General features: G+C 39.9%; 1 protein-coding gene across 3 annotated transcripts in view; it reads left to right on the top strand.

The window, feature by feature from the left end:
- PDS5A (PDS5 cohesin associated factor A) overlaps nt 1–17919 on the top strand; it is a 170405-nt gene that overhangs the window by 88151 nt on the left and 64335 nt on the right. For all 3 annotated transcript variants that reach the window (XR_012434793.1, XM_045392268.2, XM_065544884.2), the window contains exon 17: nt 6218–6333. Coding sequence is in view for 2 of the 3 variants with exons in the window: in XM_045392268.2 (XP_045248203.1) it covers nt 6218–6333 (116 nt within the window). In the remaining variant the exon portion in view is untranslated. The remainder of the gene's footprint in view (nt 1–6217; nt 6334–17919) is intronic.

The following is a 17919-nucleotide window of genomic DNA, read 5'->3' as shown; positions in this document are numbered from 1 at the left end:
AGGCTGGTCTTGAACTCCTGGACTCAAGTGATCCTACCCACCTTGGCCTCCCAACATATTGGGATTATAGGCATGATCCACCATGCCCAACAAGTTTTGTACTTCTGAGCTGAGTAACTTGCTGAAAACGCTTAAACGTTTCATTGACTTCTTTGGCATTTAGAAGTCTAGTTTCAGAGTACTATCTATTATAATTAGATCAGACAATGAAATAACTTGAAAAGGCTGGGTGCGGTGGCTCCCTCTTGTAATCCCAACACTGTGAATGCAACAGCCACACAGCATAGCCAATCAGTGCTCTTGACATTAGGAGCCAGTGAGGTAGAAATGAATACTGCACTTGCAGTGGTAAGAGCATGGGTTCATGATACCTTCTTTTCTAGCTCATATATTAGCATTGTGTGACTTGAGTATGTTATTTATATGCTCTCATATGTAAAGTGGGACTTAGAATACCCCTTAGACACATATGAAAACAACCTCTGTTAGAGTACCTCCATGAGTTTTTCCTTTCCTCCATGGGCTACTGAATATTATTTACATATTTCCTCTATTATCCCCATTCCTCTTCTGATGTAGAAGAATAAAGAAAAATATGCAAATATAAAATTTAGTTTCTCTCATTCTGTGTAGCTTGCATTCCATCCTTGAGAGTTCCTTCTCTGTACCCTAATGTATATTTATCACTACCTCCTTATTTTCATAAATTACAATCATATCTCACTTCTCAAGAGGTAGATATTACTTGGTAAGAGAGTTAGTAGGCATAGACATCTAATATTTTCTTCCCTCTTTGTCCAAGTTCCATTTCTGAAAAATCTTAGCAAAAATACTTTGAGCAAAGATTATCAACAGACATGTGTATTTGTGTGTGGGGTGGGGGATATAATGAATGAGAATGAGAGGTGAAATTGAAATGTGATGTATAGATTTACTTTCCCTTTAGAATTCAGGTTTTAAGTCTCTACACCTTGACCCTAGAGAAGGACCACATATTTGCCATAGCTTCAGTGGTGCATCCTAGTTTATGCTCCATTGCCCCCTCTATGAGAATGGTCCCCAAATTTTAATATTTTCCAGAAAGCTTGTTTATTCAGCATTTAATGAAACAGTCCTCAGTTTGAATATCAGCTATACAGTTTACTACCAATATGACCTTTGGTAAGTTACTCAGTATTTTCAAGCCTCCTTATTCATTTTTTTCACCTATAAATATAACGTAAAATGAAATTTTATATGTGGCCTAATGCAGGGCCCCCTTGCACTGCCTGCAGGGTTTCAATAAATGGTCATTCTTATAAGTCTTACCCTTACAAAGAGTAGGGATCTTTAAAATAGGTATAATGTAGGATCATGAATCTCTCCATCTTTTAACCAAGTCTCAACATGAGTGTTTTATGGACTACAGTTTTAAAAACTCTCCTCTACCTAATAACCTGCATATGCATTGTATCTTCAGAAGTCCAGATATCTTCTTCCTTGGTCAAGCACACACTGTTATAATTCACTGCATGATTTAATACATTTCATAATTCATGGTTTCTCATGGAGCTTGCAGAATAAGTGACAGAGACTGACAAATATTTCCATTGAATTGTGTGCTTTGGTAAAATAAAGGAGCATTACTCCTTCCAGGCAGGGGTGGAAATAGGTCCAGGAATGGCTTCTTCCAGAATAAGTGACTCTTAAGTTGAGTCTTAAAGGGTGAGTAGGAAGTAGACCATTGTGTGAAGAATGACTGCTATATTTCTAGTTTGACTGACTGGATATCAGAGGAGATGCATTAGGGAAGAAGATAGCGTCTTAGCAGTTGTGTTCAGAAGTGTTGAGATTCAAGCCTGGTTCTATATATTAGCACAGTTACATCACTTGGAGGAAGTAGAGAAGAAATGAAAGAGGAGACAAATCTGAGAATGCCCGCTCTCTCTCTATCTCTCTCTCGCTTTGTGTGTGTGTGTTGTGTGTGTGTTTAGACAGCATCTCACTGTGTTGCCCAGTCTGTGGAGTGCAGTGTTGTGATCATAGCTCATTACAGCCTTGACCTCCTGCGCTCAAGTGATCCTCCTACCTCAGCCTCCAAAGTAGTTGGGACTACAGATGTGTGCCACCATGCCCAACTAATGTTTTGATTTTTTTTTTTTTTTTTAAGAGAAGAGATCTCACTATGTTGCCCAGGTTGGTCTCATACTGCTGAGCTCAGGTGATCCTCCTGCCTCAGCCCTGTTTCTGTTTAGTTATATCTTTTTTTTTTTTTTTTTTTTTTTTTTGAGATGGAGTCTCGCTCTGTCGCCCAGGCTAGAGTGCAGTGGCCCGATCTCGGCTCACTGCAAGCTCCGCCTCCCAGGTTCACGCCATTCTCCTGCCTCAGCCTCCCGAGTAGCTGGGACTACAGGCGCCCGCCACCTATCTTTTTATAATTCAATGAGTATAATGCACATCTCACTGTAATATGAAAGTTAAAACTTTGGAAGTTGCCTTTTTTTTTTTTTTTGGGGGGACAGTCTCACTCATGTTGCCCAGGCTGGAGTGCAGTGGTGTGATATCAGCTCACTGCAACCTCTGCCTCCCAGGTTCAAGCAATTTTCCTGCCTCAGCCTCTTGAGTAGCTGGTATTATAGGCACCCGCCACCACGCCCGGCTAATTTTTTTGTATTTTTAGTAGAGATGGGGCTTCACCATGTTGGCCAGGCTGTCTCGAACTCCTGACCTCAGGCCATCTGCCTGTTTTGGCCTCCCAAAGTGCTGGGATTACAGGCATGAACCACGTGACCAACCTAAAACAATTTTTTTTCTAATTGTCAAAAGGAAAAGATGTACAAAGAGGAAAGGGGTAATATATGGACACAGTGTTTTTTAAGCTCTCTCAATATTTTATTTTAAAAATTGGATTGATAAATTATAAGCATATTGAAAATGGAGCTTAATCTTTTTGATATTTCTTAAGAGTACTTAAACAATGTATGCAATTAATAAATATATACTAGTAGGAGTAATATACATTGCTACTGTAGATTTTATCAGAAATTTCCAAAACATTGTCATGCATACGGACAACTATTTGGTTTTGTTTTGAAACTTTCTGCCAACTGTCCTTTCCTAAAAGATATTGTTATGAGTGATTACCTCAGTGTAAGATTGTTATGTGAGAATACAAAAATGTTACTTTAAATGCTGTTTATCTAGTATTAGTGTTTATATATGTAGGTGTATTTCTGTTACTGTATTTAAATGATTGTGCATTCTTCTTTTTCCCTCAGCACTTTAAAAATTCTATGTTTACATATCATAATTGTCTTTTCTAATGCCTACTTTTTTCACTTATTAGTGACCTTTTCTAAGGCACTGGTAATACAGTTGGCCTAGCAGTTTTCCAGTAGTCATATTGTTAGATAATCTGTAACATATTTTTCTTAGGTTAAAGCAACTTAACTTTGTACTAGAGGGGAAAATAATCCCCTTTTAGGAATATTTTCTCCCGTAAGATTTCTAAAGACAGTATAGTATTTAAATTCAGATGTAAAATGTGAACCTGTAGTTTAAAGGAAAGTATGTAAGGGATTAAGCACTGAATATTTTTCTTTTCTCTAATGCTGAAATATTGCTCAGCTAATTACAGCTTGTTACAATGAGTTAGACATCTGCTAATGACTAAGAAATTTCCTTCAGAATCTCAGTCCTTTGGACTTAGACTATTAACAAATATCTATGATATCGAATTTAATGTAACCTTTGTAATTCATATCAAGGTATAACTGAGTTTAATAGAAATCTTTTCTCCCTTTGTTCTGAACATTTCACTAAAATATATTTTTATGAGAAAATCTTATAAATAGAATGATATAATTTGTTATTGCTTTGTAGTTTAGAATGCATATTTAATGTTCATTATCTCCTCAGCTAAGATACCTATTTGTGCATTTTTATGATTAAAAGCCTTGTTCTTAAATATCTTTCCCAAGAGTCCAGCACATTATAAATTTAACTCTGTCTTTGGAGGAGTCAGTCTCTATAATTACTAAGTCCTCATCTTCAGAAACTTCCAGCAAGAATGTCTTTCTTGGTAGGAACTTTTGATCTAATACCATAATCTTTGCTTTTTTTTTTTTTTTTTTTTTTTTTTTTTGACACAGAGTCTCACTCTGTTGCTCGGGCTGGAGTGCAGTGGCATGATCTTGGCTCACTGCAGCCTCTACTTCCTGAGTTCAAGCAATTGTGCTGCCTCAGTCTCCTGAGTAGCTGGGGCTACAGGCATGTATCACCACGCCTGACTGATTTTTTAATATTTTTAGTAGAGATGGGGTTTCACCATCTTGGTCAGGCTGGTCTCAACTCCTGACCTCAAATGAGGTCCACCTCGGCCTCCCAAAGTGTTGGGATTACAGGCATGAGCCACTGCGCCTGGCCTAATACCATAATCTTTGAGCTTAAATGGATAGTTACTTTTTTGTTTGTTTTCTTTTTTTGAGAGAGGATCTGTGCAGCTGTGCAATCTCAGGTGGTCACTGCAACTTCCGCCTACCAGGCTCGAGTGATTCCGCCCTCCACCTCAGCCTCCTGAGTAGCTGGGACCACAGGCATGCACCATCACGCCTGGCTAATTTTTTGTACTTTTTGGTAGAAACAGGATTTTGCCGTGTTTCCCAGACTGGTCTCAAACTCTTGAGCTCAGGCAATCCACCTGCCTTGGCCTCCCAAAGTGTTTTGATTACATGCGTGAGCCAGTGCGCCTGGCTGAGAGTTACTTCTATTATTGGGGTCATCTATTAGCCTTCCATAATTATATGTCTAACTTATAAAAAAAATTGTAGGGGTGTGCAGGGTTCTCATTTATCCTCCATCTAGGTTCTTCCAGAACTGAAAAATTTTGCAAGTATTTATATATGTATGAATATGTTTTTGTTTTTGTTTCTTTTGAGACGGAGTTTTGCTCGTTGCCCAGGCCGTAGTGCAATGGCACGATCTTGGCTCACCGCAGCCTCTGCCTCCCAGTTTCAAGCAATTCTCCTGCCTCAGCCTCCCAGGTAGCTAGGATTACAGGCATGCGCCACCAAGCCCGGCTAATTTTGTATTTTTAATAGAGACGGGGTTTCTCCATGTTGGTCAGGGTGATCTCAAACTCCCGACCTCAGGTTGATCCACCCACCTCGGCCTCCCCAAGTGCTGGGATTGCCGGCGTGAGCCACCCGCGCCTGGCCAGTTAATTTGTTTTTTAAAAAATACATATTCAGGCCAGGCGCGAGTGGCTCACACCTGTAATCCCAGCACTTGGGGAGGCTGAGGTGGGTGGATCACCTGAGGCTGGGAGTTCGAGACCAGCCTGGCCAACATGACGAAACCACGTGTCTACTAAAAATACAAAATTAGCCGGGCGTAGTGGCGCATACCTTTAATCCCAACTACTATGGAGGCTGAGGCAGGAGAGTTGTTTCAATCTGGGAGGCAGAGGTTGCAGTGAACCAAGATTGCGCCATTGCATTCCAGCCTGAGTGACTGACAGAGCAAGACTCTGGCTCCAAAAAGGAAAAAAAAAAAAATTAACTGAAACAAAACACAGTATTCTGTCAAATTATGAAATAATTAAAACCAATAAAGCATACCCATAAAAGTACAAATTATTTTTATTCTAAATTAGAGTATTAAAATGGTTGCAATAGGCCAGGCGTGGTGGCTCACACCTGTATTCCCAGCACTTTGGGAGGCCGAGGCAGGTGGATCATTTGAGGTCAGGAGTTCGAGACCAGCCTGGCCAACATGGTGAAACCCCATCTCTACAAAAATACAAAAATTAGCTGGGCATGGTGGCCTGTGCCTGTAGTCCCAGCTACTCTGGAGCCTGGGGCAGGAGAATCGTTTGAACCCAGAAGGTGGAGGTTGCAGTGAGCCGAGATCGTGCCACTGCACTGTAGCCTGGTGACAGAGTTAGACTCCGTCTCAAAAAAAAGGTTCCTATATTAGCCAATAATTTTCATCAAAGAATTGTGAGGCAAGGCTGTGTTCACTCAGAAACCACATCATACACTTCTTTTCTCTGCTGTCCAGATTTTGCAGTCATTGCTCGGTGAGTGTAAAATTTTTAGTCAGGGTCTAGAGCAGACAATTCTTAACCACTTATGCTGGTTTTGAATATTTCAGTTCCTTCTTTTGGCCTACAGTCATTTTTCTTTTCAAAAATATGAAAGCAAATCACATTTTTGGTAAAACTCTTTTTCTTCTATAGAGAGAAATAGCCCGGAAACTTGCAAATCCTAAGCAACCAACAAATCCTTTTCTAGAGATGGTCAAATTTCTGTTGGAAAGAATCGCACCTGTGCACATTGATTCAGAAGCCATAAGGTAAGCCAAGAAGTATATTCACTCAAAAACAGATAATAATCTGAAACTACAATTGTTGTTAATTTAAATTCTGGGCTCCTAAAGATACCTAAAAACCTCCGTATGTCTCTTTTTAATCACAGGGGTGTACATCATTCCAGTTGAAGGGAAAGCCTTCTCATTTTATGATCTTTGACTTTATTTAATGCTTTCTGTTTTTAAAGAGTTCTTGTGTTTATTTTTAGCTTACGCGTTCTCATTAAAGAAAACTTAGAACAAAGAGTAAGATAGAAAAAGGAATATTTTAGATCTGTGTGGCTGTTGACCAACCTCTCAGTTTGCTTAAGCATTTTAATGGCCCTACAATATTCTGTAGTACATACTATACCACTGTTCATTTAATGTGTGAGAACAGAATGATACATTGGAAAGAGGACAGGATTATCTTTAGACAAATTTGGTTTCAAAACATAAGTCTACTTTGTGGCTTTGGATAAAGTCTTTGAATTTCATTTATTTTCAACTTTAATGTGGGCATAAAATCGTGGTGGATGATTATGTTAATTTGAGATCGTATATAAAGGTAAGCAGCCTGGCATCATAGACGTTAGTTAAGAGCTATTGATTTTTTATTACATATTCTCATGATTTCAGACTTTTCAAACTTCTGGTAATGCTTTTCTCTTGCACCAATCATTTTTCCAGTAGATAAGCTATATATCTTTCCATATTGAGTTACTGTGCAGCACTTGTTGGTTCTTTTTCCAAACAACTTAGAATTCAGAGATTAGTTCCAGTGCCCAAGCTTCACTGTTTGTTTCACCTTAGGTGAATCACTGATGTGGCTGTATTGAAATGCTGATTGTCATTTGCTAGGGCTTTCATAACAAAATACCCCAAAGTGCCTAGCCTGAACAAAAGGAATTTATTTTCTCACAGTTCTGGAGGTGTAAGGCTGAGATCCAAGGTATCAGCAATTTTTAATTTTTTTCCTGAAGGCTCTCACCTTCATTTGCAGATGGCTTCCTTTGCACTGTGTCCTCTCCTGGTCTTTTCTCTGTGCACCCAGCATGTCTATGTCCTAATCTTTTATAAGAACAATAGTCCTATTGGATTAGGCCCCACCCATTCAGTTTTATTTTACCTTGATTATCTTTTCAAAGGCCCTGTCTCTAAATACAGTCACATTCTGAGATACCAGGGATTAGAATTAATATTAATTTGGGAGAAACACATGTCATCCCATAACATAATAAATGTACATGTATTTCAGCTATGTCTGATAATTTAATACATTTATACAGTTTGTGAAGATCAAATGAGTGTATTGGTGATATACATCACCGTAAATATTCATCTTTATGCTAGAAACATTCAAATTATCTTCTAGCTATTAAACTACAGTCACTCTCCCAATCTCTAAAACACTAGTTGTTCTATATTAATTAACCTCTCTTCATTCCCCCTTTCTCACCCTTCCCAGCTTCTTTTAACTACCAGTCTACTGTGTCATCATGAGATTCACATTTTTAGCTCCCACATATGACTGAGAATATGCAATATTTGTTTTTTTGTTCTTGGCTTGTTTTATTTAACGTAATGAGCTCAATTTCCATACGCATTGCTACAAATGGCAGGATTTCGTTCTTTTTTTATGGCTGAATAATTTTTCATTGTACATATATACCACATTTTCTTTCTTCATTCGTTGATGTGCACTTAGGTTGATTCCATATTGGCTATTGTGAATAGTGACACAATAAACATAGGAGTGCAGATATCTCTTCAATATGTTAATTTCCTTTTTAAAAAATATATACCCGGTAGTGGAATTGCTAGATCATATGGTAGATCTAGTTTTAGTTTTTTGAGGAACCTCCATACAGTTTTCCTTAGTGGCTATGCTAATTTACATTTCCAACAACAGTGTACAAGGGTTCACTTTTCTCCACATCCTCGCCGGCATCTGTTATTCCCTGTCTTGTTGATAAAAAGCCTTTTTTTTTTTCTTTTTTTTTTTTTCTTTTTTGCTGGAGTCTTGCTTTGTCGCCAGCTGGAGTGCAGTGGCGCCATCTCAGCTCACTGCAATCTTCGCCTCCCAGGATCAAGCAGTTCTCCTGCCTCAGGCTCCCAAGTAGCTAGGACTACAGGCGCACGCCACCATGCCCAGCTGATTTTTGTTTTTTAGTAGAGACTGGGTTTCACCATGTTGGCCAGGATAGTCTCAATCTCTTGACCTCATGATCTGCCTGCCTCAGCCTCCCTAAGTGCTGGGATTACAGGCGTGAGCCACCGCACCTGGCCTCTTTTCCCACTTTTAAATTGGAATTTTTGTGTGTGGTTTTGATTTTTTTGTCTGTCTTGTGTTTTTTTGTTTTGTTTTGTTTTGTTATTTTGCAGTTGAGTTGTTTGAACTCCTTCTATGTTCTGGTTATTAATCTGTTGACAGATGGATAATTTGCAAATATTTTCTCATTCTGTGGGTTGTCTCTTCGCTTTTTTTATTGCTCCCTTAGCTGTGCAGAACCATTTTAGCTTAATGTAATCGTATTTTTCTATTTTTGCTTTGGTTGCCTGTACTTTTGGGATGTTAACACAAACAAACTTGGCTCAGATCAACGTCTTTAAGCATTATCCTAGCATTTTCTGCTAGTAGTTTCATCCACTAGGTCTTAATCCATTTTGATTTATTTTTTTAGAGGGTGAGGGATAGGGGCATATCACTGATGAACGTAAATGCAAAAATCCTCAAAAATACTAGCAACCTGATTTCAGTAACACATTAAAAATATCATTCATCATGATAAAATGGAATTCATCCCAGGGATGCAGGGATGGTTCATAAATCATATATCAATAAACATGATTCATATGAATAGAACCAAGAATAAAAACCGTATAGTCATTTTAATAGGTACTTAAAAAACATTCAATAAAATTCAACATTACTTTATGATAAATACCCTCAACAAAATAGGTATAGAGGGAACATACCTCAAAATAATAAAGGCCATATGTGACACACCCACACTGAACATTGTGCTGAATGGGGTAAATTGAAAGGCTTTCATCTGATATCTGGAATAAGATATGGAAGCCACTTCTGCCACCTTTGTTCAACGAATTACTGGAAGTCCTGGCCAGAGCAATTAGTCAAGAGAAAAAAAGGCCATCCAAATTTAGCAAGAAAGAAGTCAAATTAGCCTTGTTCACAGATGACATTATCACAGAAGAAGCTAAAGACTCCACCGAAAAACTGTTAGAACAGATAAATGAATTCAGTATACAAAATCAACATACACAACTCAGTAGCATTTACATATGCCAACAGCAAACAATCTGAAAAATCAAGAAAGCAATCTTATTTACAATAGCTACAAAGAATATTAAATACCTAATAATCAACTTAACCAAATAAGTGAAAGATCTATTACAAGGAATACTTTAAAACGCTGATGGAAGAAATTAAAGACAACACACAAAAAATGGAAAGATATTCCATGCTCATGAAATGGAAGATTTTTTTTTTAATTTTTCTTTTTTTTTTTTCTTTTTTGAGACGGCATTTGGCTCTTGTTGCCCAGACTAGAGTGCAATGGCGTGATCTCGGCTCACTGCAGCCTCCACCTCCCGTGCTCAAGCAATTCTCCTGCATCAGCCTTCCGAGTAGCCGGTATTAACAGGCATGCGCCACCACACCTGCCTAATTTTGTATTTTTAGTAGAGACACGGTTTCTCCATGTTGGTCGGGCTGGTCTCAAACTCCTGACCTCAGGTGATCTGCCCGCCTTGGCCTCCCAAAGTGCTGGGATTACAGGCATGAGCCACCATGCCTGGCCAAAATTAATCTTGTTTAAAATGACAGTACTACTCAAAGTAATTTACAGACTAAATGCAATTTCTATCAAAATACAAATGACATTCTTCACGGAAATAGAAAAAACAATCCTAACTTTTACATGGAACCACAAAAGACTCAAATAGCCAAGCAATATGAGGAAAAAGAACAAAAGCTGGAGCGATCACACTACCTGACTTTAAAATATGCTACAAAACTACAGTAACCAAATCAACATGATACTGGCATAAAAACTAGACACATCTAAAGGAACAGAATTGAGAACCCAGATACATGTTCGTGCTTTTTTGGCCAGCTCATTTCCAACAGAAGTGTCAAGAACATACAAGGGGGGAAGGGATAGTCTCTACAATATTGTGCTTGGAAAACTGACTAGCAGAAGAATGGAACTAGACCCCTATCTCTCATCTCTCAACATATAAAAAAATCAAAATTGACTTCTTTTTCTTTCTTTGTTTTTGAGACAAGGTCTTGCTGTGTCACCCAGGCTGGGGTAGAGTGGCATGATCATAGTTCACTGCAGCCTTGACCTCCTGGGCTCAGGTGATGCTCCTCCCTCAGCCTCCAGAGTAGATGGGACCATAACCCATGCCACCACAACTGGCTAATTTTGTGAACGTGCTTTTTTTGTTTTTGTTTGTTTTGGTTTGGTTTTGGTAGAGACGGGGTTTTGCCACGCCATCCAGGCTGGTCTCAAATTCCTGGACCCAAACGATCCACCCACCTTGCCTCCAAGAGTACTGGGATTATAGGCATGAGCCACCAAACCCAGCCCTTTTTTGTTAAGATTTTCTTTTTTTTTTTCTCTTTCCTTTTTTGGATATGGGGTCTCACTCTGTCGCCCCAACTGAAGTGCAGTGGCACGATCCTGGCTCACTGTTGTGTAGGCTCAAGCAATCTCAGACCTCAGCTTCCTGAGTAGGTGGAACTATAGATGTGCATCACCATGCTCGGCTAATTTTTTAAAAGTTCTTTTGTAGAGAAGCAGTTTTGCCATGTTGCCCAGGCTGGTCTCGAGCTCCTGGGCACAAGCGATCTGCCCACCTTGGCCTCCTAAAGTGCTGGTATTTCAGGCATGAGCCACCATACCTAAGTCTCGTCTCGTCTCTTCTCTTCTCCTTTTTCTTTCTTTTTCTTTCTCTTTCTCTTTTTCTTTTTTTTTTTTTTTTTGAGAAGGAATCTTGCTCTGTCACCTGAGCTGGAGTGTGCAGTGGCGTGATCTTGGCTCACCGTCACCTCTGCCTCCTGGGTTCAAGCAGTTTTCCTGCCTCAGCCTCCCGAGTAGCTGGGTCTACAGGTGTGCGCCACCATGCTAGGCTACTTTTTTGTATTTTTAGTAGAGATGGGGTTTCACCATGTTGGCCAGGCGGGTCTCGAGCTCCTGTGCTCAAGCAATCTGCCCACCTCGGCCTCCCAAATTGCTGGAATTTCAGGCATGAATCACCGTGCCTGGCCTAAGAATTTTGAAAGAAAGGATTGGGGTTAATATAAAATCATTCTAAATATAATCCATTTCCCCCCCATACATATGTCCATATACCTTGACATATGTGTGCTACAGTTAGTTAATGGTTTATAGGTAGTAGATGAAAATGAAGTAGTCATTGTAATGATGGCTGGAACCCAGGTAAAAGTAAAATTTTAAAAAAGAAAGGGTTGAGGACTGAATCCTGAGGGAAATTAGCAATTAAGCGGCTGGCAGAAGATAATGGACTTAAATTTTTTTTTTAAGTTTTAAGCAGACATAGTCAAAAGCAGAAAATTGGGAAAGAGTTTTATCACAGAAACCAAAGTGGGGCTAAGGAGGAGTCAGATGGTATCCAGAAGTTGATTAAATACTAAGAATCATCGACTGGATTAGGAAATGGGAAAAATTCACAATGACCAGAACAGCTTCTGTGGAGTAGCAAGGACAAAGCCAGATTGCCATGGATTCAGAAGGCATAGGACAGTCTTTCCAACATCTACATCATGGTACACAGAGGTGATCAGTGTTACTTAGGCAGAGAAGACTGCTGAGTCTGTTTTTTACTGACCCAGCTCGACAGAAAGCCACTAGGTACCACTTGGCTACACTGAGGCTTGAGCATATTAAAGGGATACATAGCCTTGTCACCCTTCTAAACCCTGCTTAGGAGATAAATTGACAGCACCAGTGGGGACAATCAGTGCAGACAGCACCAACCTTACATAAAAAGCAAAGGAGGGCCAGGCATGGTGGCTCATGCCTATAATCCCAGCACTTTGGGAGGAGGCCGAGGCAGGCAGATCACAAGGTCAGGACTTTGAGACCAGCCTGACCAACATGGTGAAAACCCCGTCTCTACTAAAAATACAAAAATTAGCCTGATGTGGTGGCATGCAACTGTAATCCCAGCTACTCAGGAGGCTGAGGCTGGAGAATCACTTGAACCTAGGAGGTGGAGGTTGCAGTGACCCGAGATCACGTTATTGCACTCCAGCCTGGGTGACAGAGCGAGACTCCGTCTTAATAAAAATAAAGGAGAAGACTGGGTGTGGTAATCCCAGCACTTTGGGAGGCAGAGGTGGGTGGATCACTTGAGTCCAGGAGTTCAAAACGAGCCTAGGCAATATTGGCAAAACCCCATCTCTACAAAAATACAGAAGTTAGCAGGACACCAGGGCATGTGCCTGTGGTCCCAGCTATGTGGGAGGCTGAAGTGGAAGAATGAGCCCAGGAAGCAGAGGTTACAGTGCGCTGAGATCACGGCACTTCACTCTGTCCTGGGCAACAGAATGAGACTGTGTCTCAAAATAAGACAAAAACAAAAAAACTGAGCTAAAATCAGAGTTTGAGCCTCAAAAGAAAAGTAACAGAGAAAAATAAGATGATGGAAAGGGAGGGAGTAAGCTTGAAGAAGAATCTTCTGCTGCTGTTTTTGGCTAAATAATTTTGAATGTTTAAATACCTTGAAAAGGTGCTAGCTGAGGTCGGGTGCAGTGGCTCACACCTGTAATCCCAACACTTTGGGAGGCTGAAGTGGGCGGATCACCTGCGGTCAGGAGTTCAAGACCAGCCTGGCCAACATAGTGAAACCCCATCTCTACTAAAGATACAAAAATTAGCCAGGTGTGGTGGTGCGTGCCTGTAATCCCAGCTACTCAGGAGGCTGAGGCATGAGAATCACTTGAACCTGGGAGGCGGAAGTTGCAGTGAGCCGAGATCGCGCCATTGCACTCCAACCTGGGCAAAAAGAGCGAAACTCCATCTTTTTTTTTTTTTTTTTAAGGTGCTATTTGAAGACAGATTTCAGATAAGGGAAAGGGAATATAGGTATGAGGGAGCAGCATTCCTAAGGAAGCAGAGTGGAAAGAATGACATCTTAGCCTATGACAGGACAAAATAATACACACAAGTTAGAGGAGGTTAGAAAATTAGGTATGGAAAATTAGAAGAGTTTTCACTCAGGGCTTCCATTACTACTCTCCCTTCTGTTCAAGATGAAGTTGCTCAGTGGGAGTATTTAGACTTCGGTTAGAATGGTGAAGATTTGTAACAGTGGTTGTGTAGCGTAGACTTCCCTAGCAGTTTTGAAGAGGCAGTTGGATTGGTGATCATCTTTTGCATCTTGATAGCCCTGTGAAGTATATATTATTTATCTAATTTACAAAAGAGAAAAAATATTTTATAAGAGGAAGGACGGTGAACCTGGTTTGAAGACTTTGGTCTTTCACTTATAGCTCCTTGACTTATACTGGTGATTACCAACATTACAATGATAGCAGAGATTATGTCTCTCATTTCACACTGTATTTCTCAGAGAGACCTTAAGACTTGGCACATGACAGGTAGTTAATAAATACTCATTAAATAATCATATGCATGGACCCTATCATAGGTATTCACATATTTATGAATTTTTTTTGAAACACACTTGTAATTTTGTTAAATTCAAGCAATGTTTACTAGGATTTCTTAATAAAAAGCTCAATCTGGAATAATTTTCTCAAATTGAATAAATCTTTAAAGTACAATGTCAGAGCTAGAATTTCCAGAAAACATATAGGGTAGGCAAAGATTCTTAGAGGGCACATAATAGCCACAGACTAGGAGAAAATACTTGAAAAGTATGTATTTGGTAAAGTATTATATCCAGGCTATATAAGGAACTCTGACTACTCAATAAGACAAATGACTTTGTTTTAAAATGGGCAAATTTGAACAGATACTAGATAAGATGGTAAATAAGCACAAGAAAGGACAGTTAGTATTAGTACTCATTTGGGAAATGCAAATTCAGATTTTTACAATTTTATTTTATTTTTTTTTTTTTTTTTTTGAGACGGAGTCTGGCTCTGTCACCCAGACTGGAGTGCTGTGGCATGATCTCAGCCCACTGCACCCTCCTCCTCCTGAGCTCAAACCATCCTCCTACCTCAAGTAGCTGCGACTACAGACACACACCACCACACCTGGCTAACTTATTTTTATTTTTGTTGTTTATTTTTTTGTAGAGATGGGGTTTTGTTACGTTGCCCAGGCTGGTCTCAAGCGGTCCTCCCTCCTCAGCCTTTTCAAAGTGCTATTACTATTGGCATGAGCCAACGTGCTGGCCTATTTTTATGTATTTATTTTGACACAGGGTCTTGCTCTGTCTCCCAGGTTGGAGTGCAGTGATGCAATCATGGCTCACTGCAGTCTTGACCTTTTGGGCTCAAGCAATCCTCCCACCTCAGGGGAGGTGGTGTACAGGGGTGTACCACCACACCTGGCTCATTTTTGTATTTTTTGTAGAGACGGGTTTTGCCATGTTGCCCAGGCTGGTCTGGGCTCAAGTGACCTACCCTACTCAGCCTCCCAAAATGCTGGGATTATAGGTGTGAGCCACTGCGCCCAGTCAGAATTCAAATTATAATGAGAAATGCCACTTACACACTCACTAGAATATTTAGAATTAAAGATTTTGGCCGGGCGCGGTGGCTCAAGCCTGTAATCCCAGCACTTTGGGAGGCCGAGACGGGCGGATCACGAGGTTAGGAGATCGAGACCATCCTGGCTAACACAGTGAAACCCCGTCTCTACTAAAAATACAAAAAACTAGCCGGGCGTGGTGGCGGGTGCCTGTAGTCCCAGCTACTCGGGAGGCTGAGGCCGGAGAATGGCGTAAACCCGGGAGGCGGAGCTTGCAGTGAGGTGAGATCCGGCCACTGCACTCCAGCCTGGGCGGCAGAGCGAGACTCCGTCTCAAAAAAAAAAAAAAAAAAAAAAAAATAGAATTAAAGATTTTAACCATACTAATTGTTGGTGAATTGGAAAATAGTTTCTTGTTACATTAAATGTACATACAACATTACCATCCAACCCAGGAATCCTAATACTAGATATTTGTCTAAGAGGAAAGAAAACATACATTCACTTGTGTTTAACTGCTTTTAGCAGCTGTGTTCGTAATACCTATAAATCACAAATACCCAGAAGTTCATCAGTGGGTAATTGGATATTCATTATGATGGAATACTCAGCAATAGTAAGGAGTAAACTACTGATTATATGCAACAAGTTGGATAAATCTCTAAAGTATTAGCATTATGTCACATGGAAGATGTCAGACACTACATACATGAAGTTCTAGAAAAGTCAAAACTATAGCGACAGAAACCAAACCAGTGGTTGCCAGGGTGAGGGTAGGGAATTGACCACAGAAGAGGTTTAGAGCAATATTTTGTGGAGGTGAGAATGTTTTTTATATATATCTCTCTCTCTCTCTCCACAAAGAGATACCACTTCACATCCACTGAGATGGCTATAAGTAAAAAGACAGACATGTTGGTGAGGATGTGGAAGAACTGGAACCTGTCATATTCCTGGTGGGAATATGAAATGGTGACACTGCATTGGAAGACAGTTTGGCAGTTCCTCAGAAAGTTAAACATGGAGTTAACCATATGACCTAGTTGTTCCACTCAAGTGTAGACTCAAGAAAAATAAAAACATGTTTATGCAAAACCTGTACATAAATGTTTGTAGCAACATTATTCATAATATCCCCCAAAAATGGAATTAACCTAAATGTCCATCAGCTGATGAATGGATAAATAAATTTTGGCCGGGCGCAGGGGCTCATGCCTGTAATCCCAGAACTTTGGGAGGCCAAAGCAGGCGAGTCACCTGAGGTCAGGAGTTCAAGATCAGGCTGGCCAACTTGGCAAAACCCCGTCTCTACTAAAGATACAAAAATTAGCTGGGTATGGTGGTGGGCACCTGTAATCCCAGCTACTTGGGAGGCTGAGGCAGGAGAATCACTTGAACCCGGGAGGCAGAGGTTGCAGTGAGCCGAGATCATGCCACTGCACTTTAGCCTGGGCGACAGAGCAAGACTCTGTCTCAAGGGGAAAAAAAAAAGAATCTTAATTCCGTATACTGGAATATTATTTGGAAATTTATTTAAATGATGCTACACTTGATTCATGCTACAGTGTGGATGAATGTCGAGAACATTATGCTAATTGAGAGGAGTCAGTCACAAAGGATAACAGTTGTTTGTTAGTCTGTTCTCATGCTACTGATAAAGCCATACCCGAGACTGGGTAATTTATAAAGGAAAGAGGTTTTAATGAACTTGCAGTTCCACATGGTTGGGGAGGCCTCACAATCATGACAGAAGACGAAGCAAGAGCAAAGGGATGTCTTACATGGTGACAGGCAAGAGAGTTTGTGCAGGGGAACTCCCCTTTATAAAACCATCAGATCTCATGAGATTTATTCAGTACCACAAGAACAATATAGAGAAAACTGCCCCCATGTTCAATTATCTGGCCCTGCCCTTGGCATGTGGGGCTTATTACAGTTAAAAGTGAGATTTGAGTGGGGACACAGCTAAACCCTATCAAATTGTATGATTTCATTAATATGAAATATTCAGAATAGGCAAGTGTATAGGAGAGAAAATAGATTGGTAAATGCCTAGGGCTGGAGGGACTAATGGTGAATGAGTTCCTGCTAACAGGTAAGGGGTTTGACTTAGGATAGTGATGAGATGTTCTATAATTAGGTAGTACATCCCTGTGAATATAGTAAAAACCATTAAGTTGTACATTTTAATTCAGTGAATTGTGTGGTATATTATACATTAAGTTAATGTTTATACACATATACACCAATTTAGGTTTTTTTTAATGTTATCAGATTAACTGAAGATAATGAATTTTAAAATAATTGTTGTGATGTAAGAGGAGAAAGGAAAGGATGTGCTAAACTTAGTTTAAACAGCCATTATGGAGAACAGTGGAGGATCCTCAAAAAAACTAAGAAATACGACTACCATATGGTCCAGCAATCCCACTACTAGGTATACATCCAAAATAAATAAGTTTATCAAAGGGATATCCGTACACCCATTATTATTGCAGCATTATTGACAATAGCCAAGATTTGGAATCACCCTGTGTCCACCAAGGAATGAATGGGTAAAGAAAATATGGTACATAGATAAATGGAATACTATTCGGCCATAAAAAAAGAATGAAATGCTGTCATTCGCAGCAATGTGGATGGCATTGGAGGACATTATGTTAAGTGAAATGAGCCAGGACCAAGAAGTTAAATACCACATGTTCTCACTGGTAGGTGGAAGCTAAAAAAAAAAGTAGATCTCTCAGAAGCAAAAAATAGAACAGGAAACAAAAGGCTGGAAAAGGTAGTGGGAAGGGAGGATTAGAGAGAGATACAAAATTACAGAAAAGGATATAAAATTACAGCTAGATGGGTGGATGAATTCTAGTGTTCC

The sequence above is a fragment of the Macaca fascicularis genome, chromosome 5 (assembly GCF_037993035.2).
Source record: "Macaca fascicularis isolate 582-1 chromosome 5, T2T-MFA8v1.1".
Lineage (NCBI taxonomy): Eukaryota > Metazoa > Chordata > Mammalia > Primates > Cercopithecidae > Macaca > Macaca fascicularis.
The sequence above is the reverse complement of the archived record's forward strand: the minus strand, read 5'-3'. Positions and strand labels throughout refer to the sequence as shown.